Source organism: Bufo bufo, chromosome 6 (genome assembly GCF_905171765.1).
Source record: "Bufo bufo chromosome 6, aBufBuf1.1, whole genome shotgun sequence".
NCBI lineage: Eukaryota > Metazoa > Chordata > Amphibia > Anura > Bufonidae > Bufo > Bufo bufo.
This window is the reverse complement of record NC_053394.1, coordinates 269,537,717-269,565,661: the sequence shown is the minus strand read 5'-3', so window position 1 is coordinate 269,565,661 and position 27,945 is coordinate 269,537,717. Positions and strand designations below refer to the sequence as shown.

The following is a 27,945-nucleotide window of genomic DNA, read 5'->3' as shown; positions in this document are numbered from 1 at the left end:
TGCGCCTAAATTAGGTGTATTTTTGGCGCAGATTGCGGAGCAAAGGTCCTTTGCATTGCAATCTGCGACTTCTCCCTGCTCATGCCCCATCTTAAAAAAAGGGGGTGCTGTGGGTGCCTGTTTTAGATGTAGAACATGGTCTAAATGTAAGACAGCTAAAAATCTGTCTTGCATTTAGAAGTTGCGAAGGATCCGGCAAAGTCGGCACCTTTTCATAACTTCGGCGGATTCACCGCCAGATATAGGGGTTATTAAGACCGGCATCTAAAACACCAGTCTTAATAAATGTGCCCCTATATATTTGTGTGGGTTAGTGATCTTTCAGAACTTCAGAAAATGAGCTTTGTTGGGTATTAGGTCCGAAGTGCCCAGGGCATCACAATGGTCCGAGGAGCCCAAGCCCACCTCTCCCCCAGAGCCCAAAACCACCCCTTCACTTATTCCCAGTACCTCGCCTTTCAGTCTGCCCCAACCTCTGCGCCATCATGTACTTCTTTTAAACTCTGCCCACGTCGTTAGCCACGGTGAAATTTTGTGCATATGCACTGCCTGCGCAGTGACTTCCCTGCAGTGGGCATGGACTCACTATAGGTAGTGTGCACGCACTGAGCCCTGTGTGTGACTCTGATGCCCATAGCAGGGAAGTCTGTGCGCTTTTGTTAGCGCTTGCCTCAGTGTAATCTCTCGCAAGCACAGAAACTTCCCTAGTGTGGGCATCGGACTCGCGTCACAGGGCTCGGCACATACTCACTACCTACAGTGAATCCATGCCCACTGCAGAGAAGTCGCTACGCAGGCAGTTTGCTTGTGCAAGATTTCACCGAGGCTAATGACACAGGCAGAGTTCAGAAGAAGTATGTGATGTTGAAGAGGAGGAGGTGGACAGGAAGATGAGGTACTGGGAACAAGTGAAGGGGTGGTCTTGGAGTTTTTCTTAACATTTTTGGATCAATGTGTTGAAGGTATAGGGGGACATTTCTCAAATATTTACAGCAGTTTTTGGCGTAAAAATATCACAATTTATGACACACAGCCTCTGTTGAGCAAAATTTCGAGACATTTGGCTGCCTGCGCCACTTTCAGATGTGGAGTGAGATGTGGCGTAGATCACTTTTTTGTATTTTAAACTTTTTAAGAAGTTGGGAAAAATCCGCAACACCGCACCAGACATTTCCCAGACGTACTTTTACTGAATTAGGGCTCATGCAAACTAACGTTTTTTCTTTCCGTGTCCGTTCCGTTTTTTTTTTGTTTTTTTTGAGGACCGTATGCGGAACCATTCATTTCAATGGGTCCGCAAAAAAAACGGAAGTTACTCCGTGTGCATTACGTTTCCGTATGTCCATATTTCCATTCCACCCAAAAAAATAGAACATGTCCTATTATTGTCAGCATTATGGACAAGGATAGTACTTTTCTATTAGGGGCCAGCTGTTTCGTAAAAAAAAATGAACACGGACATCATCCGTATTTTTTGCGGATCCGTTTTTTTGCGGACAGTAAAATACATACGGTCTTGTGCATGAACCCTTAGACGCAACTACATTGCACTTGTGCCAAATTTATTACTGTGCCATTGTCATACATTTGGTGCAGGTATGTATAGCAACTCCAATCTAAAGACTAACCACAAAGACGCCTACAATGATAAATTCCCTCCAAAGTCTTTATATTAAGAGCTGCACCTTGACCTGCAATGGGCGTGTAATAATTGTACATGGCACTTTAAATCCACTTGATTTCTAACCTAATTTTATACAAATATAACTATTTGCATTCCAGGATCAACCAGAGCACCAATGACTTGCCAAAAGAACGTTTTCAGGTGATACAAAACTTCATCAATATGGTACCAAATGGAGAACAAATAGTTGAAGAGGTAACTATTGATATGGCTCAGAAGAGGTGGCATCCTACTACACAATGAGATTCATGGTGGATGGGTGTCTTCATGATGCATTTCTCCAAAAGTCAAAAACAACCAATTGAACTTCTAGATTAGGGGGGAATCAAAACTTGTGCTAAGGAAAACTGGCTTAGTTGCTCAGAGCAACCAATCAGATTTCACCTTTCATTTTTCAGAGTTCTTTTGGATAAGGAAATTATCAATCTAATTGGTTACTGTGGGCGCCTAAGCCAGTTTTCCTTAGCGCCAGTTTTTATAAATGTCACCCACTGTGTTTTGTACATTTATGAATGCATTGTATATGATATGTGTGATGATTGGGTTGCATAATATGTGTTTTACATATGAATATATTGTGTGTGTGTATGATACATGTGATTGCACTGAGATTATATATTTTTTTGTGTGTGGTAGTTGTAATTGCATTGGGTTGCATTGATGATTTTCTGTAAGTATTGTGTGTGTATGATACTTGCGATTACATTATATTACTGTGTGTCTGTATGATACATGTGATTGCACTGAGATGTATTGTGTGTGATACTTTGATCGGATAGTGTTGATGATTGATTTATCGTATGTTGTGTGTGTGATTGTACTGAGCTGCATTATGTGTGATACTTGCAATTACATGATGTTGGTGTGTGTTATACAAGTGGATGTATTGAGTGTGTGATAAAATGACTGCATTGTGTGTGATACATGTGAATGCAGAGTGCGTGCATGATACGTGTGAATGCAGAGTGCGTGCATGATACGTGTGAATGCAGAGTGCGTGCATGATACGTGTGAATGCAGAGTGCGTGCATGGTGCGTGTGAATGCAGAGTGCGTGCATGGTGCGTGTGAATGCAGAGTGCGTGTATGGTGCGTGTGAATGCAGAGTGCGTGTATGGTGCGTGTGAATGCAGAGTGCGTGTATGGTGCGTGTGAATGCAGAGTGCGCGTGTGAATGCAGAGCGCGCGTGTGAATGCAGAGCGCGCGTATGGCGCGTGTGAATGCAGTGCGCGCGTATGGCGCGTGTGAATGCAGTGCGCGCGTATGGTGCGTGTGAATGCAGTGCATGTATGGTACGTGTGATACAGCAGTTGCAAAAAATCTGAATGATGATCACACCCAACAAAATGGTAATTTGCATTCAACCGACTCTTAACATGAGAAACATACAGCTCGGCATGTGTCTCTGGCACACGCCTGACACTTTCAGAAGCCATTAAATTGGCTTAATTTGGTATTTTGCCTTCTTCACGATTGGGGTTAGTTAGCAGATTTCTAATGAAAGAAAGAAGGCAATAATCTGATATTTATAATGAATTTCGTCACATTCTTCCTTTCCCATATAAAGTATTGTTCTCCTAGATAATGTGTGGCCAACTGTATGTATGTAATTAAGGGCTGAACACGACAAGCAGATTAATCTCTGCAGTGGATTCTCTTGAGATTAATCCTCCTTTAAAAACTGTCCTGCTTTGCACAATTTTCTGCAATTTAATCCCTACAGATTAATCTCTGGTTTCTTTAGGGAAAATAATTTCCTGCTGGATCACTTGTAAAAGAAATAATCTGTGTTAGGTATTTAATCAGATAATGGTACTTTCTGTGGAAGAGGGTAACCCATGCATTGTATGCTTTAGTTGTGCATGTCATGAGCATGGTGTTACCTGTGTGACTTTCTTTATGTATGTGTGTGTGTGCTTTATATAAATATACTACATACTAGAGATGAGCAAGTCAATTCTATCAATACGAGATTCATCTTGAATTTTCCAAAACTTCAGGTTCATTCAGAATTGATTAGCTTATATATTATATTTTTTATTTTATTTCTTATGCATTTTTGTTTTTTTCCTTTGGACATACCCAACAGTATGTTTTTGGGATGTACGAGGAAACCTGAACTCACAGGAGACTTACTCTTAAGCCCCCTTACATGGGTCATTCCTGATCATTGCCATGGGTAAACATGCCCGGTGATTAGGGACAAATATTTGTTGTCTAATTGCATCTTTTTGGTATAAAAATTGTCATTTGTTGGCAGCACAACACACTGGTGCATTGCAGTGCTGGGGTTCTAGGTTCAATTCTAACTTAGAACAACATCTGCATGCATTTTGTATGTCCTTCCCCAATGTTTGTGTGGGTTTCCTCCGGGTACTCCAGTTTCCTCCCACACTTCAAAAAAATATGCATGTAGGCAAATTGGCTTCCTACAAAATTGACCCTAGTGTATATTGTGTGTTGGGGTCAAGCGCCTATATGCCAGCCATTGACTTTCCATGGAGTCAACCCAACCATACAACTATCCATGCTCTTTGAGTCCCTTTGTGAGAAAAGCGCACCACAAATGTTTGTCATTGTCATAAGTTGCCAATGATTGATTCATGTAAATTGAGCTAAGTGAACACCAATCAACTTGCTGTACCGGCAGTTGTTCTGGACAGGAAATCTGAGAAGAACCCCAACGATGCAAGGAAACAATGCCAACCTATGTATGAAAACACGTGCAGGCAAGAACTGGTTTGGCCATACCTTCTTGTAGTTAATAGAATTCCCAGATCCATCACACTGTCTATATTCCGCTTAATTTTGGACATGCAGGTAACCAGGACATGGTGACAATTTTAATTTTTACATATAGGTGGACCATGCTATTTCCTTGTGTTCAGAAATGCATGATATCAAGTCAGCTATATATGAATGCAAGAAGAAGTTGGAGGGCATTGGTGAGGACTACCAAATTCAGGTAAATTGAGTCTCCCATATGCCATGTATATACAACAGTTATGTGTATTTGAGAATTGATAATTGATATGTATTATGTTGTAGTGATGAGTATTTTTCATTAGTGATATGTTTATTCCTTTCCTCAGTATAATGTTTATGCGAATATGCCTCTGTGACAGCTTTGCTGTCTACACTCATTCAGACAGGTGTCTTCTTCCCTGCAGCTAACTGAAAGTCCACCTCCTCATTATCTAACCACAATGTACACATTGAGGGCTCTGCTGGCAGATCTAGGGCCGTTCGTTTAAGAAAGGAAGGAAATTGTGTCTTTTCTGATTCATAACAATCCAAACTAGCAGTATAAACAGGACGGACGTGATGTAAACCGTGTCAGGAAGGTGCATTTGGTAAAAGCAAGTGTCTGGGTGACAAGATGCTGAGAATGGCTGCGCATCTCTCATACAATGTTTGTCATCCAGGAAGCTCCAGGAATTCACAATCTGTTCCAAGAGTGCACTCACAAGGAAGTATATCTTCATCTGCACCTCAGCAGATGTACAGTCAGGTCCATAAATATTGGGACATCGACACAATTCTAAAATTTTTGGCTTTGAAATGAAATGAACAAGATGTGCTGTAACTGCAGACTGTCGGCTTTAATTTGAGAGTATTTACATCCAAGGTGAACGGTGTAGGAATTAAAACAGTTTGCATATGTGCCTCCCACTTGTTAAGGGACCAAAAGTAATGGGACAGAATAATAGTCATACATCAAACTTTCACTTTTTAAAACTTGGTTGCAAATCCTTTGTAGTCAATTGCAGCCTGAAGTCTGGAACGCACAGACATCACCAGACGCTGGGTTTCATCTCTGGTGATGCTCTGCCAGGCCTCTACTGCAACTGTCTTCAATTCCTGCTTGTTCTTGGAGCATTTTCCCTTCAGTTTTGTCTTCAGCAAGTGAAATGCATGCTCAATCAGATTCAGGTCAGGTGATTGACTTGGCTATTGCATAACATTCCACTTCTTTCCCTTAAAAAACTCTTTGGTTGCTTTTACAGTATACTTTGGGTCATTGTCCATCTGCACTGTGAAGCGCCGTCCAATGAGTTCTGAAGCATTTGGCTGAATATCAGCAGATAATATTGCCCGAACACTTCAGAATTCATCCTGCTGCTTTTGTCAGCAGTCACATCATCAATAAATACAAGAGAACCAGTTCCATTGGCAGTCATACATGCCCACACCATGACACTACCACCACCACCATGCTTCACTGATGAGGTGGTATGCTTAGGATCATGAGCAGTTCCTTTCCTTCTCCATACTCTTCTCATCCCATCACTGTGGTACAAGTTGATCTTGGTCTCATCTGTCCATAGGATGTTGTTCCAGAACTATGAAGGCTTTTTTAGATGTCGTTTGGCAAACTCTAATCTGGCCTTCCTGTTTTTGAGGCTCACCAATGGTTTACATCTTGTGGTGAACCCTCTGTATTTTCTCTGGTGAAGTCTTCTCTTGATTGTAGACTTTGACACACATAGACCTACCTCCTGGAGAGTGTTCTTGATCTGGCCAACTGTTGTGAAGGGTGTTTTCTTCACCAGGGAAAGAATTCTTCGCTCATCCACCACAGTTGTTTTCCGTGGTCTTCTGGGTCTTTTGGTGTTGCTGAGCTGACCGTTGCGTTACTTCTTTTTAAGAATGTTCCAAACAGTTGTTTTGGCCACGCCTAATGTTTTTGCTATCTCTCTGATGGGTTTATTTTGTTTTTTCAGCCTAATGATGGTTTGCTTCACTGATAGTGACAGCTCTTTGGATGTCATCTTGAGAGTTGACAGCAACAGATTCAAAATGCAAATAGCACACTTGAAATGAACTCTGGACCTTTTATCTGCTCATTGTAATTGGGATAATGAGGGAATAACAAACACCTGGCCATGGAACAGCTGAGAAGGCAATTGTCCCATTACTTTTGGTCCCTTAACAAGTGAGAGGCACATATGCAAACCGTTGTAATTCCTACACCGTTCACCTGATTTGGATGTATGTAAATACCCTCAAATTAAAGCGGACAGTCTGCAGTTAAAGTACACCTTGTTTGTTACATTTCAAATCCATTGTGGTGGTGTATAGAGCCAAACATGTTAGAATTGTGTCGATGTCCCAATATTTATGGACCTGACTGTATCTGTCATAGCAGTGTGGTTCTAACATACTACTGTCTTCTTGATCCACATGTCTAGACTAGAATTTGCAACTAGAATTTGTCTCAGAGCAACCGAGATGTCAAAATTCTCTAACTGACCACATCACGCATCCTGGAGAAGTGTGATAAGATATTCAGTTACACCATCATCTGATTAGATAGCAGAGATGTCAAGAGATACACTTGTGACGAGCACTATATGTAAGATGCTGTGTCTGATAGTGTCATAGCAGATTAAACATCTGGACAGGTTGTACTTGTTCAGATCATCAGTTTTTGTGTAGTCTTTCATAATGAAATTTCAGTGATATTCAGCTGGGCGGCCTCCTGTGTTGCATGTGTCTAGTATGTGCTTGTGGAAAAGTAACCTTATACGTTACAGCTGCCTTCTGCTGTCCTGCACACAAAGGGCCCCTTACTCGAACATAGAACAAGCATTGTACGCCCTTGTACAGCTAGAAAGGAACAAGTAGTTGTCACCACTATGATGGTGCTGTGGCTGCCACCATTATAGGAGCCAGGGGCAGACTTGGAACTTAAAGTGGCCCTGGAAAAAAAATCCTAAAAGTCGTCCCATGTTGTAGGTGGGTCCAGACTGACAGGAGGTGGGGTAACACATTTGGGCAGGGAGAACAGAATACCCCCCCAGCAGAACCAATTGCCACAGTGCAGGGCAAAATACTGCCACCCTTCCGAAGTACGAAACTATCATTGTCCTGAGGATGACAATACGGTTGTATTCAGGAGAAAACCTGTGTTAGCGCTGGCCAGGTGCATAAGTACCTGATGCTCCTACAATAATTAATGCTAAGCGCATGGGGGCACTGTGACGGGCAGTGTGGCGGCCACTGTATTGGGGGCACTGTGGCGGCCACTGTTATAAGGGCATTTGATAAAGTTGTCAAAAACAAAACACAATCTTGGGAGAAGCAAAAACCGATCTAATAATTTTTTTCCTGTGCTTGGGTTCAGTCTTATTCTGACTACATATACAGTTGTGTACATTACTGCTATATGTATGTGTGTTTAAGGCCTGTCCATTGTTCTGGCCCTGACTGATGTTATTTGTGACTTGATTGAGATAAGGGTCACATATGAAGTCCACATAAAGTACCAGGTTGACCAGTACTTTGGCAAAGTATTGTCTTAAAGGATAACAGTCATATTTTCATTAAAAAAAAAAAATATTTAGCATATGTTACTGCTGCAGCAGCATTATGCATAAAGCAATCTTTAGTTTCTTCACTTACCACTGTTTTCCTTGAGTTTTCCCCTTAGTTACGGCTGTTTTGAATCCTACATTATGAGGATCTTCTCAAGATGGCTCTTCTGCCAGTTCTCTGAGGCCAAAACTGCATTCCCTCAGGTCACATACAAACTTGCTGTAGCCAGCAGATTCCTGCCAGCCAATCAGATTGGATTACTGAGAGACACGCCTCCTCACCCTGCAGTGTGAAGGACCGCCCCTCTGTCTTCCTAGCCGGAGACAGATGAGCCATAGCAACGGTCTTTTAAGGGAGCAGTGGAAAGGGACGGGAGACATTAATGAAAGCTGTTATTATAAGGTAATTACAGATACTTTTGGCAATCATTGACAGACTAACTCAGGTATACATGCCTAGCTCTAATAAACTAGCAAATAAAAAAAATATGACAGTTATCCTTTAAGTTGGCAAAAGCCCATAAAGTTTAACCATCGTATGGAGCTAGGGCTGTAAAAAATTGTTTATAAATCAGTGTCCTTAGAAATTCATTAAGTCGCTTGAAAATTGCTCCAGTCAATGCCAATGTGCCAACTTTTGCCACATAAAGCAATTCTTCCCCTTACGAGGGCCACAGTGGCATTTGAAGAGTGCACCAAATGGACTGTGGGACTTTCATTTCAATTTTCAGTCAAGTTCTTGGTATAATATCAAACACTATATATGTGTATCAAGTTCTAAAACTAAAGAACTGCCAACTAGGGACACAAAGTAATTTATCAAGTCCCCTGGGAAATAAACAATCATTCTAATGACTTTTATTTGAACAAGGTCTATGGCACCTTTGACACTTGGTTATAAAAACCTGCTTTGGCAGACAACAGTAAACCACTGTCAAATGATTTTATGTTTGGAACTGTTCCCAGCTATCTTCTACCGCTCCTGCAACAGAGGCTTTTGAAAGTTGTAGTCTATTAACTCTAATTTAATTATGATTTAGAGGGACTCTCTGTTTTGAACAATCCCTACTTGTTATAAGGTTCCCTAAACAATAAGCTGATCACAAAGCATCCCCCCTTTATGGGACCCCCAACAATAAGATGTACTCTGTGGGAAGACAGTAAGTGTTCAATCTCCCTGCAGCTCCATCACATGGCAAATCAGTAGGTCTCTGTGTAATGCTGGATAGGACTGGTCCCCCGCATCAAGAGTCGGTCTTTGTAACCGCTCTTTTTCGGACTAGAAATGATGATTCTGATCATGGGAGCTCTCCTCTGTTGACTCGGTCTTCCCTGATTGAGTATATATTGGCTATTCTAAACCAGACAACTCCAATAAAAGTGTCATATGGTTTAAACAAAGGTTAATTAAAACGTATATTTGTAAAATAGTGAACCTCCTCTGAACAGCCCAGGGGGTCCATGCTTATCTCTCCAAGGACGTTTTGAAATGTCTTTGCAGAGATGGCTGCCCATCTCCTCGTTCTTCATTGCTTTATACACAGCGCTGAATGAGCATCCTTTGAGTGTTCCGTACAGAAACGGGAGCAGCAATGCCACCATTTTCTGCTCTGGTCCTAGAAATGATGTGATTGCTGGCGCCAGGTGTCTGCACAAACTGCTGGGTCCTAGTGAACAAAAGATACTAAAATAAAGCCACCAGTTCCTTTACATTTGGCAAAGCTGATTCTGTAATAATGTCACATACTATACCGCTTTAGCAGACATGATCACTTTTAACTTTCATCTTTTAATAAAACAACGGAAGTAGAATTCTGTCTGCCTCTGGATTTATGTAATTTTTTTTAGTATTTTTGTTTTCTTACATATACATTTAGTTTTATAATGATCAGCATTTCATAGCAACTGAGCTATTAGTGGCAAAACTAAATGTTAAAGCGCATAAACATATATAGGCTTAATTCTATATATTATATTATTGAATTGAGTATAGCGCCACCTAGTGTCCTTAAATAGTTTTATGCAAAATACTTCACATTTCTTATTTTCATATTAATCTGATGTAAAGGAAAACTGGCTGAGTTGCCCATAGCAACCAATCAGATTCCACCTTTCATTTTCTAAAGGAACATTTTTAATGAAAAATTAAAGGTTAAATCTGATTGGCTGCTATGGACAACTCAGCCAGTTTTCCTTTACACCAGTTTTGATAAATCTCCCCCATTAAGGCTGTTTATACTATCTTCTTTACAACTACTTTCAGTGTCTTCTGACAGATTTTTCCTTCTTGAGCAGAACTGAGGGGGCAAGATTTCTATAACAATTTTGTTTGGTATACTTTCACAAATCTTGAAATCGAAAATATGTTTAAATGCATTTTGGTCTAGCCTTTGACAGAAAATAACCACAGTAATCAAATCTTCGTCCACTGTACATTTCACAGGAAAAATAAAAAAATTTGGGAAGAAAATTGTAAATTATCACCTTATTATTTTTTTTACTCATTATCTTTTTGTTAAGAATACTATTTAGCAAGCTAGTTTTTAGAAAGCTAGATAACAACCACAATTATGGCTTCTGTAAGGGCTTTCACCAGGGTCTACTTTAGGGGTCTGTAAGATAATACGCATCCCTATTTTGGACCCAAGTCTCTTTCCCTCTTTTCTCCTTAAATGTCCCTCTTTTTGATCTGAGGGATAGATTTGCATTGTTACTTTTGCAATATTGATCAAGAAAATGTTTGGTTCCTCTCTGTATATTAGACCCTGCCTTGTATATTATTTTATTATCTGATGCAATTTGGATTTTAGAAACTTCCATATTCAGATAATTTTTGCGCTATTGTGTGCTAAGAAAACTATTAAAGTTTATAAATATACAGGAAAAATGGACTGTAACTAACCAGCGGGTGTGTACCCACTGTGCCACTGACTGGCAATACTCTGGAGGGGCGTAACTAAGCAACACTAGGTCTTCACTAGCGCCTCTAGTGGTGAGGATAGACTTGAGCCACGGTAGTTGCCAGGGGCGACTCCAGAGCGTAAACAGAGTCAGTGGCAGCTGGTCCAGCAGACCAGAAGATACCAACAATGGTACCAGCAGAGTAAGACAGCGATACCGATACAGATACAGATTCAGATCCAGATACAGATACCACAGGCAGACAAGGCATGGCAAAGGCAGAAGCAGTTACCTGCATCGCAAGCAATAACAGCTAGGCGGCCCCAGGCAGAGCTGCATACGGATAGCGATTCCCCCTCCGGGGAAGCCAGGGACCCTCTTCCGAAGGCGGACTTAAAACAAGCAGATACAGACATGGACAGAAACAGGGACAGAAGCCAGAGACACAAGAGCACAGACATGGGACAGGATACATCGGAAGCAGTTAAGCACTGCTAGGCGAACAGGGAACAGACCAGGGACATAACATAACAGAATACAGGCAGGTGCAGACAGAACAGGACATGGCATAAACAAGATGCAGAATACAACAATGTAAAACTAGGCGGAACCAAACAAACGGGCAGATGGTAAGACCCCTTGGGTCAGCAGCAAGTAGCTACACCTAGAACGGAACAGGACAAACTGACGAAGACTAAACAGAACTGACCCCAAGCCCCACAGCTCACAGGAACTTAAAGCTGCATAAGAGGCACCTGAGAAGCCCCATCCAGCCACAGAACAGGGAAGTTAACCCCAACAGAACCAGAGTCCAGAACAGACCATAACAGAGACTGCAGCACAGGCCGTTGCCCCTGGCATACACGGAGACACCCGCAGCCAGTACGCCAGAGCACAACCAACCCATGAACCCGCAGACACAATCGGGGAGGGAAAACATACACAGGAGGTTCAACATGGATACCGCAGCCAGCACTCAGCCCCTAGCAACAAGCCTGCACAGGATATCGGCCTGCAGCCAGTATGCAAGGGCGCATGCGGCCAGCCTACACGGCAACTCTGGTATAGAGAAGCGCACTGTGACATGGACTTTCACACAATGAACCATAAGGCTAGGGCTCCTTGGCAACCTGGGTTTCTTGCGACTGCCGCAAAGAACCCATTAATTTCTATGGGATCACCGCTATATTTGTTTTTTAGAGTATTCATAATATTCAAAAAAACAAAAATATAGCAATATAGCGAATATTATGTAATAATAATTATGTAGTAAGTCAGTGATAATATCTGGCACTGGAGAAGCTGGGTAATAACTTGGTGTAGATCGCGAGTTATTACCCAGCTTTCCCAGTGTCATATTTTATCACTGAGTTATTACCCAGCTTTCCCAGTGTCAGATATCATCCTAGTGTAGATTGCGAATATTCTAATTACTAATTTTTATCGCTCATTTTTCATGCAAAAGGCTACACTAATAAGCTTGTCAGAAGACTATGAAACCAATGGAGGGCGCTATTGAGTTATGAACAGCACCCTCTATTAGTTTAATAGTCTTCTGACAAGAATATTAGACTTGTCATAAGACTAAAATCAATAGAGGGTGCTGTTCATAACTCCATAGCGCCATCTACTGGTTTTCATATCCTTATGACAGCTGAAAAACAAGGCAGATAATGCTTATTTGCATGTCTTTCCCATAAGCCCATGTTTATGCAAATTAGTTTTTATACGACAAAACTGTATAGAAAGGTTATTGAATATTATTGAAAATAAATGGGTGGTTGGCTCTCACCTAGTGGCTATGACGGGTGCTGCTAGCTCACAAATCGGGTGCCCGACCCAAAGTGGTATAAATGATAAAGGAAAAAAGGGGAGTGAGCACTCACAACACCTGGACCATAGGATATAGGATATATTTATTGAAAAAGGACCTGCTCAGTCCAATAAATGAATAACAATCACACAAGACATACACTAAAATACAATCGGTAAAAAATACAATAGAAAATTGGTACCAATGTAAAAGTATACTGATGATGGGGTGGAAACCTTATTGGCACATCCTTGGACAGTGATATCACTAAAAGGCACCTGATTCCTAAAGTGAAAGTCGCATTTGATAAAGTCACTATTGGTATTTATTGTGCCGCAATTCAAATGGGAGTGTCCCAAAAATACATGTAATGAATCACTCCAAGTGCTGGTTTAAATCTTAGTGTATACGGATGGTATATAGTTCCAGCACTGTAGTTCAATAAGTCCCTCCAAACAGTTATCCTCTTCCAGTTATTAACCGCCCGGAACGGTGAGTTTTAAATCACTCCTGCTCAAATTAGCAATTCAGGTTCCTACCTGATTCCTGGTACTGCGTCCCGCTATTGGGTCTCACGGTCTTTCCACGAGGTGCGAGCGGTGCACGTCTCAACCAGATGACGTCACACTATCGCGAGACTGGATAGGCAGGATTATTGCCTTAGCAGTAGCGTCCGTTGTTGTATACTGGAGCGGTAGTTATAGCTGGAGTGGTAGTTATAGCTGGAACCACTGAGGAAGGGGTGTAGACACCCCGAAACGCGTCTGGTGATAGGAAGAAGCACCCACCTAACCTACTGGACCTTTATTAAAGAATTGCATGGCCATGCGATAGGTAAATCTTCAGCTATAACTACCGCTCCAGTATACAACAACGGACGCTACTGCTAAGGCAATAATCCTGCCTATCCAGTCCCGCGATAGTGTGACGTCATCTGGTTGGGACGTGCGATGCGAGACACCGAATCGGCCGGCACCGCTCGCACCTCGTGGAAAGACCGTGAGACACAATAGCGGGACGCAGTACCAGGAATCAGGTAGGAACCTGAATTGCTAATTTGAGCAGGAGTGATTTAAAACTCACCGTTCCGGGCGGTTAATAACTGGAAGAGGATAACTGTTTGGAGGGACTTATTGAACTACAGTGCTGGAACTATATACCATCCGTATACACTAAGATTTAAACCAGCACTTGGAGTGATTCATTACATGTATTTTTGGGACACTCCCATTTGAATTGCGGATTGCGGCACAATAAATACCAATAGTGACTTTATCAAATGCGACTTTCACTTTAGGAATCAGGTGCCTTTTAGTGATATCACTGTCCAAGGATGTGCCAATAAGGTTTCCACCCCATCATCAGTATACTTTTACATTGGTACCAATTTTCTATTGTATTTTTTACCCGATTGTATTTGTGTATGTCTTGTATGATTGTTATTCATTTATTGGACTGAGCAGGTCCTTTTTCAATAAATATATCCTATATCCTATGGTCCAGGTGTTGTGAGTGCTCACTCCCCTTTTTTCCTTTATTGAATATTATGTTAGGAAATCGGAAAACTTTTTGTCGCCCTAATGATATTGATCTAGGTGTGTAGGTCCACCCAAGCCATCCAACAGATGCAAAATAAATTTAAGGTTTACTGGTTCTCAGTCAGATGAGACCTGGTTTGGAATATCTCAGTGCACAAGGCTGTCATTGTAAGGTATTCTGGCTGTTATCTGTCTCATGGATAGATGGATGGCTTGTACATACCTGCCTTTTGGCATATAGCCTTTGTGTGGTTGTCTATTGTATGTCATACATAATAGGAGTCTAAGATGCATCCAGCTATCCTCGTAATGCTGTTTCCAAACCATTTTGATGGGGTATCCATCAATTTCTAACTTTTTTTTAATAAACCAGATACCCTCTTCTCTACTGAGCAGGGGGTGCCTGGTTGTCTCCCATTGACTTCTATTATACTCGGGTGATTGGCCGAGCCCACGAATATAGCAATATGTTCGGACCGAACACCCGAATACTTTCGTGCTCGCTCATCACTAGCCACCAGTGTTGTCATATAGTCCTAGTCAAAGTGTTCCTCCTTGATCTTCTGAAAAGTTGGGAGGTATGGTGGTGGTATTATCTGAACACTTCCTGATATTGTGGAATTGCTTCTTGAGCAATGTACAGAAGGTACCACACAGGGCAACATACAGCCTAAGGCTGGCCCCATTGACTATAATCGGATCCAGCGGAGATCCGGCTGCTACCTGGCAAATATGCCAGGATTCGGACAGACAAAAAAACAATGCTCACAGCAGTCAATGGGGCCGGCGGGCATTGCTGTAACATCCAGCCATGCCAGATCCAGAGAGCTCCAGCAGGCTGTTCTGTGATGGGATGGCCTGCTCTCTGGCAAGTCTTGAAGAAGCCTAAGGCTGACCTTGATTGTTGCTTAACTTCCCCAGACTCCTTAAGGACAACATAATGTATTGTTAGCCAAACGGGGCCAGTATGTGTATGATAATGTGTATGAGGAGCTCGTGACTCTCCCTCGACAGATATTGTTGGAGGAGAGAAGGATTTGGCGAAATTAATATTTTTACCTGATCGTTTTGTTCCTCCGGGAGATAAGCTGCCTCCAGAAGTATGTGGCAGCGTCTTTCGTCTTTTCTCTGTTAAAAAGTTATTCCCATCTTGAATATTGGGGAGATATCGCTAGGATATGCCCCCAATGTCTGATAGATGTGGGTCCCACCTCTTGAACCTGCACCGATACTTAGAGGGGAGCCCACGAAGTGCCGGTTCCAACGCAGCACAAAGGAATATAGATCTGCGCATGCGCGGCCGCCCGATCAGTTCGGAAGAGACGAGTGCGGACGGCGTGGGAGAGACAGCGGGGTGAGTATTTGTTATATATGCGATTGGGGGCACTTGATAGGGGCACTTGATGGAGGCACTTGATGGGGGCATTGCTGTTACTCCTAGAGGCTCTTCTCTCTTTGCAACGGCTGCATCCTTTCCAATTTGATTGACAGGGCAGACATGATGATGTTTTCACTGCCATGTCCCCAATGTATGATAGGTGTCCCACCTATACTTAGAACAAAGTCTGCAAAGTGCCAGAGGGCACACCAAATATGCATGGCCACCCTTCATTCATTTCTATGGGAGCATTAAAAATAGGCGACAGGCGCCCTTGGCTATTTTCGGAAGTCCCATTGAAATTAATGGGCAGCACACCGCGCAAATGTGGCCACCACTCCATTTACTTCTTGTAATGACCGGCATCACACACAGGGAGGGAAAAGGGAAAGCCCTGCCCAAGGGAGAGGGAAAGGTGGTGACCCCTGACTCACCTTGCGGCTGGCACCTGACTGCCCTGACGTCCCTAGACGGGTTCCTCACCCGTGCGGCGATCACATGCCTAAACCCTGGCTTTCCCTAAAATGAGCCCTAGATCGTGAACGGGCCGGTGGGATCGCTAGTCCGCACCGCTGACACTAAGAGGGAAACACCAGGGAGAGGACAGACAATACAGACAAACACATACACCCAGGTGGGCGACCATAGCAGACCACAAAGGTCCAACAGGGATCCGGAGGGTAGCGTTCTGGACCAACAACCAGAGAACGCAGCAACACAGCTCCAGAGGGTCAGAATAGATGTCCAGGCAGGAAGCTCTATATCTGGCAACCAGAGAAGTGAGAGGGGAATATAAGGAGGTTGGGAGTGCTGGACAAGGAACAGCTGAGGAGAAGGAGCTACGGATCCCTGAGTGAGCCAAAAGGGTTTGCAAAGCAAACCCAGAAAGCTACCATAAGGAAACAGCCCTATCTTACATAGAGCGCGCAGCCAACCGCTGCGACTTCCTGACCCCGGGTATAACGGAGTCAGGCGTGGTTCTTGACACCCTCTTGACACTTCTTACGAAAATAATAGATCTGCGCATGCACGGCCGGCCGGCGACGTGCGCGAGCAGTGGCCGTATCCATGGGCAGCGCTGATCAACAACAAATTTGGATTTTTCAATTATAAGAAGAATAGTAGTTTTTTTTTAAATATATATATTTAGTAAAAAGTTTGTTGGGGGACATTTTATAGAATAAACTATGATTAATCAAATGAGAATACCCCTTTAACCCCTTCATCCCCAGCGCCGTAATAGTACAGTGCTGGGCCAGTCTTTAAAGATGGCTTCTTATAGCAGACACCCGCGGCTCATGTCCGCAACCGACAGTAATGCTGATCGCGGGCATTTAACCCCTCAGATGCCGTGGTCAATCCTGAAAACAGCGCACGCTTTCGGTGGTGCTCTGGCTCCCCCGTGTGTCGATAGGAGGAGCCGGAGCTTGTGTGCAGCAGCCCCTGTCTTTGTGAATGACAGGAGGCTGCTGCATAGTATTTCCTATGGATCCCTTGACTGTAATAGGGCTCCATGGGGAAGTAGTAAAATCATCATAGATTCCAATGAAAGTGCATTGGAGTCAGTGGCGTATCCAAGCTATGGCAGCCATGGCTAGTGCCATAGGCGCCAAGCGGGGGGGGCGACCAGGGCCGATCCTACACGGGGTGCAGTGGGTGCCCGGGCCCCGCACCCCAGCGCTGCGGCCCTGGTGACAAGTGGGGGCGGCCGCGGACGGCGGCAGGGCAGAGCAGGAGATGAGCGCCTCCATTGCGGAAGCGCTCATCTCCATAGTCATCTGTATTGCCGTCCTCAGGACGGCAATACAGATGCCTGTCTGTGCTGCGGCAGAGGAGGGAGAGGTGTGTCCCCTCCTGTTCCTCTGATAGGCTGCCGGCTTAGTGCTGGCAGCCTATCAGAGGCCGGTGATGGCGCGATGACGTCATCGCGTCGCCTGAGCCGTATAGCGAGGGACACACAGACGGAAGAGGTGGCCTGCATCGCATCGCATTGCTGGAGGTAAGTATAAGTGTATTATTATTTTTTATTTTTTTATATAGGTACAATACTGGGCTGGCACATGATAAGGGGGGCTACTGGGCTGGCACATAAGGGGGGCTACTGGGCTGGCACATAAGGGGGGACTACTGGGCTGGGCTGGCACATGATAAGGGGGGCTACTGGGCTGGCACATGATAAGGGGGGACTACTGGGCTGGCACATGATAAGGGGGGACTACTGGGCTGGCACATGATAAGGGGGGACTACTGGGCTGGCACATAAGGGGGGCTACTGGCACATGATATGGGGGGCTACTGGCACATGATATGGGGGCACTCTGGCTACTGGCACATGATATGGGGGCACTCTGGCTACTGACACATGATATGGGGGGGCTCTGGCTACTGACACATGATATGGGGGGGCTCTGGCTACTGGCACATGGTGGGGGGGGGCTCTGGCTACTGGCACATGATATGGGGGGGGCTCTGGCTACTGGCACATGATAAGGGGGGCTACTGGCACATGATAAGGGGGGCTACTGGCACATGATAAGGGGGGCTACTGGCACATGATAAGGGGGGCTACTGGCACATGATAAGGGGGGCTACTGGCACATGATAAGGGGGGCTACTGGCACATGATAAGGGGGGCTACTGGCACATGATAAGGGGGGCTACTGGCACATAGGGGGGCTACTGGCACATAAGGGGGGCTACTGGCACATGATATGGGGGGGCTCTGGCTACTGGCATATGATATGGGGGGCTCTGGCTACTGGCACATGATTGGGGGCACTCTGGCTACTGGCACATGATATGGGGGGCTCTGGCTACTGACACATGATATGGGGGGGCTCTGGCTACTGACATGATATGGGGGGGCTCTGGCTTCTTGCACATGATAGTGGGGGGGGGGCTCTGGCTACTGGCACATGATATGGGGGGGCTCTGGCTACTGGCACATAAGGGGGGCTACTGGCACATGATAAGGGGGGCTACTGGCACATGATAAGGGGGGCTACTGGCACATGATAAGGGGGGCTACTGGCACATGATAAGGGGGGCTACTGGCACATGATAAGGGGGGCTACTGGCACATGATAAGGAGGGCTACTGGCACATAGGGGGGCTACTGGCACATAAGGGGGGCTACTGGCACATGATATGGGGGGGCTCTGGCTACTGGCATATGATATGGGGGGCTCTGGCTACTGGCACATGATTGGGGGCACTCTGGCTACTGGCACATGATATGGGGGGCTCTGGCTACTGACACATGATATGGGGGGGCTCTGGCTACTGACATGATATGGGGGGGGCTCTGGCTACTGGCACATGATGGTGGGGGGGCTCTTATTACTGGCACATGATTGGGGGCATCTATGGGGGCACATCTTACTGCAGATTATTGGGGGGCACTATAGGGGCATCTACTGAGGCTAAAAAAGAAGATATTTTATATGGGGGCTCTGTATAGGGGCATTTTATACTGGGACACATTATGGTGGGTACTATGGGGAAGGGGGGGGCACTATGGGGGTCATCTACGGGGGCACTGAGAAGGGGTATTTTATATTGGCACATTATGGGAACATTAGCTCAACTGGGGGCATTACAAATGTTTTGCATATTATAAGGAGAATTATTACTACTGGGGGGGCATTATGGTGGGCTTTATTACTCCCCCATGGTATGACCCCCTAGTAGCAGCACCAGCCTCTCCCTGCTCTGCTATCCCTCTGCCCTTTCTCCAAATCCTTATTATGAAATCTTTCTCATTAGGTTAAAGCACAACATCAGCTCCGCCGAGCCCCCGGCCAAAGTGTTGAAGTGGCGTCCGAGATCCCCAAGGGCCAAGTCAAGTAACTAAGTTTTTATGGGGGTTCTACAAAAGAGCTATCGTGTTTTTTTTTTTGTTAAGGTTATCTGAAAGATGGGTTTAAAATATTTTGACAGGGGCGCAGTTTCAGTGCTTGCCATAGGCGCCATTTTCACTAGATACGCCTCTGATTGGAGTCTATGATAATAGCAATCAGATGATTGATTGTTATAGTTCCCTATGGGAACTATAAAAAAGTGTAAAAATAAATAAATAAATAACTTTCGTTGGTCCTTTTATTTTCTACAATTTTTTTTATAAAAAGTGATCAAAACGTCATACACACCCCAGAATGGTATCAATGTAAAGTTCAAATCGCCCCGCAAAAAATTAGCCCCCATACAGCTCCGTACACATAATTACAAAAAAAGTTATAGGGGACAAAATATGGCGACCAAAAAAAATAAAACAGATTTTATTTTTCCACTTTTTAAAACGCAAGAAAAACTATACATATAAGGTATCTCTGGATTCATACTGCCCTTTAGAATAAAAGTAACTGGTCAGTTTTATCGCACATCAAACATTGTAAATAAAATTTCACCCAATTTGGATTTTTTTCCACGCTTCACACTACATCATATGCAATATTAAATGGTGGCGTTGGAAAGTACAACTTGTCCCGCAAAAAACAAGTTCTCATATGGCTATGTGAACAGACAAATAAAAGTTATTGCTCTGGGAAGGCAGGGAGTGCAAAACAAAAACGCAAAAAAAAAAAAAAAAATCAGGGTGAAAGGGTTAAAACTCAATTTTTCTCAGCCATGCGGGGATATGCATATGAACATGGGACTAGTGATGTCGCGAACATAAAATTTTCAGTTCGCGAACAGCGAACGCGAACTTCCGCAAATGTTCGCGAACTGGCGAACCGGGCGAACCGCCATAGACTTCAATAGACAGGCGAATTTTAAAACCCACAGGGACTCTTTCTGGCCACAATAGTGATGAGAAAGTTGTTTCAAGGGGTCTAACACCTGGACTGTGGCATGCCGGAGGGGGATCTATGGCAAAACTCCCATGGAAAATTACGTAGTGGACGCAGAGTCGGGTTTTAATCCATAAAGGGCATAAATCAACTAACATTCCTAAATTGTTTGGAATAACGTGCTTTAAAACATCCAGTGTGTGTATACGATCAGGTATGATGTTGTATCGATCAGGTAGTGTAAGGGTTACGCCCGCATCACAGACATTGACAGACCAAACTCCCCTTTTAATGCACCGCAAACAGTTCATTTGCACAACCGCAAACTCCCCATTTGCACAAGGTTGGATACCAAGCTAGCCACGTCCCGGTGATGTCATTGAAGGTTTCTTCCTCCACCCAGCCACGTACAACACCAAGGGTCCCCGAAAGGTCAATTGAATTGATTTTTCGAACGGGGAGATGGTTAAAAAAACGCTGGCTCCCTCCCCTTTGTTTTTATCCACGGTGACTGCAGTGCCATCTTAAGAGCATTATAGGCCCCCGGGCAATACAGTGCACTGGGGCCCTGTCTACACAATCACGCACTAGAATAAAAATGCAAATTATCAATAAGGCGATATTTATTGGGCATTTCCTCTTGTGGATTTTCCCCAGCAGTAGGATCAGGTAATGATACCATTGGTATTTCTGCTGGAATTGGAGTGCATGTAGATGTGGATGCTACATCTGGAGGAGCAGAACTACTGGCTGACGTTGCACCTGGATTGAGCCAAGATGTTAGTTTTGGAAGTTTGCACATTTTCTCTTTCTCCTCTGCAGCCTTTTTCCTCTTCTGTGCTCCACTCAAAACATTACGTTTCATTTCTGCACTAAAGGTTATTTTCACCAACACGTAATAAACTTACCACACTATACAGCACCTCACTGTATACAGCACCCCAAACTATACACGATACAGCCCCCCACACTATACAGTACAGCACTCTACACTATACCGCACCCACAGTATACAGCCCCCCACACTATACAGTACAGCAGTATAGCACTCCCCCCACTATACAGCCCCCCCCCCCCACACTATACAGGCCCCCCACACTATACAGGCCCCCCACACTATACAGCCCACCACACAGTATACAGGCCACCCCCCCCCCCCACACACACAGTATACAGCCCACCACACAATATACAGCCCATTACACAATATATAGCCCACCACACAATATACAGCCCACCACACAGTATACAGGCCCCCACACAGTATACAGCCCCCCACACAGTACACAGCACCCCACTATACAGTAGTTTACAGTATATTAAAATAACAACCCCATGTCACCTTTTTCTGATGTAATCTTTACACAGAAAAGCTCCACAGTTAACTTCTGCAACACTCCTGATAGGACCTGTGATGACTTCATAGCCATGTGACCAGTAATTGCTAGGTTACTGGTCACATGGTAATGATGTCATTAAGGTCCTAGATCAAAACTCATTAAGGTCCTAGAATTAAGATCATTAACACAGTACGATCATGATGCCTGTGTAGCCGACAGCCTGACACCCGGGGCAGTAGCTAGCAGGGCTCAAGAGGCAGCTGCCTTGGGCCCCCCCAGGAGCAACTGGGCCCAGGGCAGCTGCCCCTTTTGCCCCTTGGTAAAGACGGCCCTGGCGGCAACGCTGCTAAATGACGGTTGGGAAGTTGGCTGGTGGGTTCACTGGGCAGGCGGGCCCCCAGGCAAGTGGGGCCCCCGGGCAACTGCCCAGCGTGCCCATTCGAAAAGACGGCCCTGGGTGACTGCGTCTGCGCCGTGCAATTTACTGTCACACCCGATATGAGTGGTATTTTCTGTAGTACTATTCTCATCAGTTTAATCCCTCTAACGTCCCCGACTCCCCAATCTGGGGGCCATTTATTAAACAGATTTTTCGGACGGGGAGATGGTTAAAAAAACGCTGGCTCCCTCCACTCTGTTTTAATCCACGGTGACTGCGTCTGCGCCGTGCAATTTACTGTCACACCCGATATGAGTGGTATTTTCTGTAGTACTATTCTCATCAGTTTAATCCCTCTAACGTCCCCAATCTGGGTGCCATTTATTTAATAGATTTTTCGAACGGGGAGATGGTTAAAAAAACGCTGGCTCCCTCCACTCTGTTTTAAACCACGGTGACTGCATCTGCGCCGTGCAATTTACTGTCACACCCGATATGAGTGGTATTTTCTGTAGTACTATTCTCATCAGTTTAATCCCTCTAACATCCCCAATCTGGGGGCCATTTATTAAATAGATTTTTTGAACGGGGAGATGGTTAAAAAAACGCTGGCTCCCTCCACCGATATGAGTGGTATTTTCTGTAGTATTATTCTCATCAGTTTAATCCCTGTTACGTCCCATATCAGGAATTGCCTTTTATGAAAAAAAATTTAGGCCGGGTACCTTCGACTGCCTTCACAGTGACAGACCAAACTCTCATACACTAAACTGAATTGATTTCAGGAACCGGGAGATGGAAAAAGCAGCTTGGTCGGTCCTCTTACTCCCAAATTGGGGCACTGCGCGTATCAGTGGTTGGCACTGGCAGTGGGCACACTACAGTCAGTGGAAGAGGGCCTGACACACACTGGCAGCAGGCAAGCAACTGAAATTACACTAAAGTGTAAAAATTAAATGCCTTATTTATCGGCAAGCTACTGTGCCACCCGGTATGAGTGGTTGGCACTGGCAGTGGGCACACTACAGTCAGTGGAAGAGGGCCTGACACACTGACTGGCAGCAGGCAAGCAACTGAATTTAGACTACTGTCTAAAAATTAAATGCCTTATTTATCGGCAAGCTACTGTGCCACCCGGTATCAGTGGTTGGCACTGGCAGTGGGCACACTACAGTCAGTGGAAGCGGGCCTGACACACACTGGCAGCAGGCAAGCAACTGAAATTACACTAAAGTGTAAAAATTAAATGCCTTATTTATCGACAAGCTACTGTGCCACCCGATATCAGTGGTTGGCACTGGCAGTGGGCACACTACAGTCAGTGGAAGCGGGCCTGACACACACTGGCAGCAGGCAAGCAACTGAATTTAGACTACTGTCTAAAAATTAAATGCCTTATTTATCGGCAAGCTACTGTGCCACCCGGTATCAGTGGTTGGCACTGGCAGTGGGCACACTACAGTCAGTAGAAGCGGGCCTGACACACACTGGCAGCAGGCAAGCAACTGAAATTACACTAAAGTGTAAAAATTAAATGCCTTATTTATCGGCAAGCTACTGTGCCACCCGGTATGAGTGGTTGGCACTGGCAGTGGGCACACTACAGTCAGTGGAAGAGGGCCTGACACACTGACTGGCAGCAGGCAAGCAACTGAATTTAGACTACTGTCTAAAAATTAAATGCCTTATTTATCGGCAAGCTACTGTGCCACCCGGTATCAGTGGTTGGCACTGGCAGTGGGCACACTACAGTCAGTGGAAGCGGGCCTGACACACACTGGCAGCAGGCAAGCAACTGAATTTAGACTACTGTCTAAAAATTAAATGCCTTATTTATCGGCAAGCTACTGTGCCACCCGGTATCAGTGGTTGGCACTGGCAGTGGGCACACTACAGTCAGTTGAAGTCGGCCTGACACACACTAGCAGCAGGCAAGCAGCTGAAATTACACTAAAGTGTAAAAATTAAATGCCTTTTTTATGCAAAGTCCTGTGCCAGCCGGTATGAGTGGTGGGCACTGGCAGTGGGCACACTACAGTCAGTGGAAGTCAGCCTGACACACACTGGCAGGCAACTAACCTTAGATTAAAGTGTAAAAATTAAGTGCCTATTTTTTAAGCAAAGTCCTGTGCCACTCGGTATGACAGGGGTGGGCACTGGCAGTGGGCACACTACAGTCAGTTGAAGTCGGCCTGACACACACTAGCAGCAGGCAAGCAGCTGAAATTACACTAAAGTGTAAAAATTAAATGCCTTTTTTATGCAAAGTCCTGTGCCAGCCGGTATGAGTGGTGGGCACTGGCAGTGGGCACACTACAGTCAGTGGAAGTCAGCCTGACACACACTGGCAGGCAACTAACCTTAGATTAAAGTGTAAAAATTAAGTGCCTATTTTTTAAGCAAAGTCCTGTGCCACTCGGTATGACAGGGGTGGGCACTGGCAGTGGGCACACTACAGTCAGTTGAAGTCGGCCTGACACACACTAGCAGCAGGCAAGCAGCTGAAATTACATTAAAGTGTAAAAATTAAATGCCTTTTTTAAGCAAAGTCCTGTGCCAGCCGGTATGAGTGGTGGGCACTGGCAGTGGGCACACTACAGTCAGTGGAAGTCAGCCTGACACACACTGGCAGGCAACTAACCTTAGATTAAAGTGTAAAAATTAAGTGCCTATTTTTTAAGCAAAGTCCTGTGCCACTCGGTATGACAGGGGTGGGCACTGGCAGTGGGCACACTACAGTCAGTTGAAGTCGGCCTGACACACACTAGCAGCAGGCAAGCAGCTGAAATTACATTAAAGTGTAAAAATTAAATGCCTTTTTTAAGCAAAGTCCTGTGCCAGCCGGTATGAGTGGTGGGCACTGGCAGTGGGCACACTACAGTCAGTGGAAGTCAGCCTGACACACACTGGCAGGCAACTAACCTTAGATTAAAGTGTAAAAATTAAGTGCCTATTTTTTAAGCAAAGTCCTGTGCCACTCGGGATGACAGGGGTGGGCACTGGCAGTGGGCACACTACAGTCAGTTGAAGTCGGCCTGACACACACTGGCAGGCAACTAACCTTAGATTAAAGTGTAAAAATGAAGTGCCTTTTTTTTAAGCAAAGTCCTGTGCCACACGGGATGACAGGGGTGGGCACTGGCAGTGGGCACACTACAGTCAGTTGAAGTCGGCCTGACACACACTAGCAGCAGGCAAGCAGCTGAAATTACACTAAAGTGTAAAAATTAAATGCCTTTTTTATGCAAAGTCCTGTGCCAGCCGGTATGAGTGGTGGGCACTGGCAGTGGGCACACTACAGTCAGTGGAAGTCAGCCTGACACACACTGGCAGGCAACTAACCTTAGATTAAAGTGTAAAAATTAAGTGCCTTTTTTTAAGCAAAGTCCTGTGCCACACGGAATGACAGGGGTGAGCACTGGCAGTGGGCACACTACAGTCTGTGGGCCTGCAGCTCCTCACACACAGGCAGGCCAGGCAACTGCAATATGTATATAAAGGAAAAAAAAAAAGCAGACTAATGTTGCAGCCCTAAAAAGGGCTTTTTGGGGTGCTGTCAGGACGCTGTCCTTACAGCAGAGATCAGATGAGTCTTTCAGGACTGGAGTGGACACTGAATTCACTAGCCTAGCTATCGATTTCCCAATTAAATCAGCAGCAGTTACAGTCTCCCTCCTCTCACTAAGACTGCAGCTTCAGAATGAATCTAAAATGGATGCTGTGCAGGAGGTGGGAGGGTCTGGGAGGGAGGGTATGCTGCTGATTGGCTGGAATGTGTCTGCTGACTGTGAGGTACAGGGTCAAAGTTTGCTCAATGATGATGTATAGGGGGCGGACCGAACATCGCATGTGTTCGCCCGGCAGAGGCGAACGCGAACAAGCTATGTTCGCCGGGAACTGTTCGCCGTCGGATAGTTCGGGCCATCTCTACATGGGACCAACATAGATGTGTTCAGCTGTCAAGCGCACATGCAACAGGTTAGCCAGTTAGCTAGTTTCATAGGTACAAATCTGCTGACAGACACCCATTACTGATCTGTAAGTTATTCCTTTGGAGACTGCTGGTAGGGCGAGCAGCCAACCATAAAAAAAAACTCTCCCCTTCCCCTCTTATCTAAATTCAACCTACTCCAAAGAACCACGCATGACACCTTCATGTTGGGTGGTGATCGGCCACAGCTTTCTTTATTTGTTAAATCATAACATCACAAAACCAAGAGCCTTAAAAGTGCTCCAAACCACCGACACATGGCCCGGTATGCTGGCCGCTGGACTCCCAGCGGGCATGTCCGCTTTTTACACTTCACCATGTCTTTTGACTGTCCCCAAACCGCCAGCTGTGACTTTATAGAACCAGGAAACGAACTCCGAACTGGAATTAGAAAGATATTTGAACAACCAAACAAAAAACATCTGAAATTAACCCGACTCTAACGATGAGCATCCATATACCTAAATTAAGGGAGGGAGGGCGGGACAACGTATCTCCAGCCAATAGACTGGCCGGAAGGAGGGAGGGGGATTAAAATAGCCCAGGAAACAGGAGGTACCAGCAGGCTTCCTTAACCGCTGCCCGCCCATCTCCTAGCCTAATGGTTTATCAGAGAGAAACAAGAAAAGGGATGATCAAAAGTGCGTCACCTGAAAAGCCCCCTTTTCCGCTTGTCGTAAAATGGGAGGGAAGAGGCCAAAATGAAGAGGGATGGGAGGAAAAAGGTGGGTATAGCCCCTAAACTATAGATGCAGGAGGAGGGGAGGGGAGAGGTACCTAAATTCCCAGCAGGGGCAACCCAGACTGGAAGAGCCACCCGCAGACCCATATCACCCTCCCTACCCGGTCAGGTGCTCTCCAAAACAATCTGCTAAAGGCCAACTTCAGATGAGCAAGTTCACTGTGAGAAACATGCTGTGTGGGAGTGTGACTTCTAGTGTTGAGCAAGCATGCTCGGCTAAACACCAGTTCGGCACATCGCGGTGTTTGGCCAAATATCGTGTGTGCTCGAGCGCGATACTTGAGTGTAGTGTAAGAATGTTAACCACTACACTATAGAGCTGCATGGCCAATTACAAAAAAAAAAAAAAAGATACTAATGCATACGAATACTTGCTAGTAGTATGTATTCCTATATAGCAAAAAATCTTTTTTTTTTTTTTTTTTTTTTTTTTTTTTTTTTTGTAACTGGCCATGCAGCTCTATAGTGTAGTGGTTAACATTCTGGGCTGTAATGTAGAAGGTTGTGAGTTCGAATCCCGTCCGAAACTTTACAGAAATAGAGGCTACTACTAGTAAGTATTCCTATACAGCAAAAGTATTATATATATATATATATATATATATATATATATAAAAATTATATTTAGTAATCAGTAACTGGCCATGCAGCTCTATAGTGTATTGGTTAAGATTCTTGGCTGTAATTTAGAAGGTTGTAAGTTCGAATCCCGCCAGAAACTTTTCAGAAATAGAGGCTTAATTAGAGTTAAATACGCTGGGGTGTCCCTAAGCACCGACTCCATATATGGACATAGCTATATATGGAGTCAGACAAGGGACTCCTAAGCCGAACTAGAGTCCCGACATCCTTCCCTCTTCAGAGCAGGGGGTGCCTGGTTTAATGCTCGGGTTCTCCTATTGACTTCCATTGTGCTCGGGTGCATCGGGAAGTGTTCTGCTCGAGCGCTTTGCTCGACCAACACTAGTGACTTTCCATCCTAAAGTCTGCTCTTGTAACAGGGCCTCACGGCATGTATAATCATTTACTGTATTATGCTGTGTGTCCCTGCTCGACCTCCACTGTAATAGTT

At 44.9% G+C, this 27,945-nt stretch overlaps 1 protein-coding gene across 2 annotated transcripts in view; it reads left to right on the top strand.

Moving 5' to 3' along the window:
* PALD1 (phosphatase domain containing paladin 1) overlaps window positions 1–27,945 on the top strand; it is a 323,151-nt gene that overhangs the window by 154,671 nt on the left and 140,535 nt on the right. For both annotated transcript variants that reach the window (XM_040439040.1, XM_040439041.1), the window contains 2 exons: window positions 1,783–1,879; window positions 4,545–4,649. In XM_040439040.1, coding sequence (XP_040294974.1) covers window positions 1,783–1,879; window positions 4,545–4,649 — 202 coding nt within the window. The remainder of the gene's footprint in view (window positions 1–1,782; window positions 1,880–4,544; window positions 4,650–27,945) is intronic.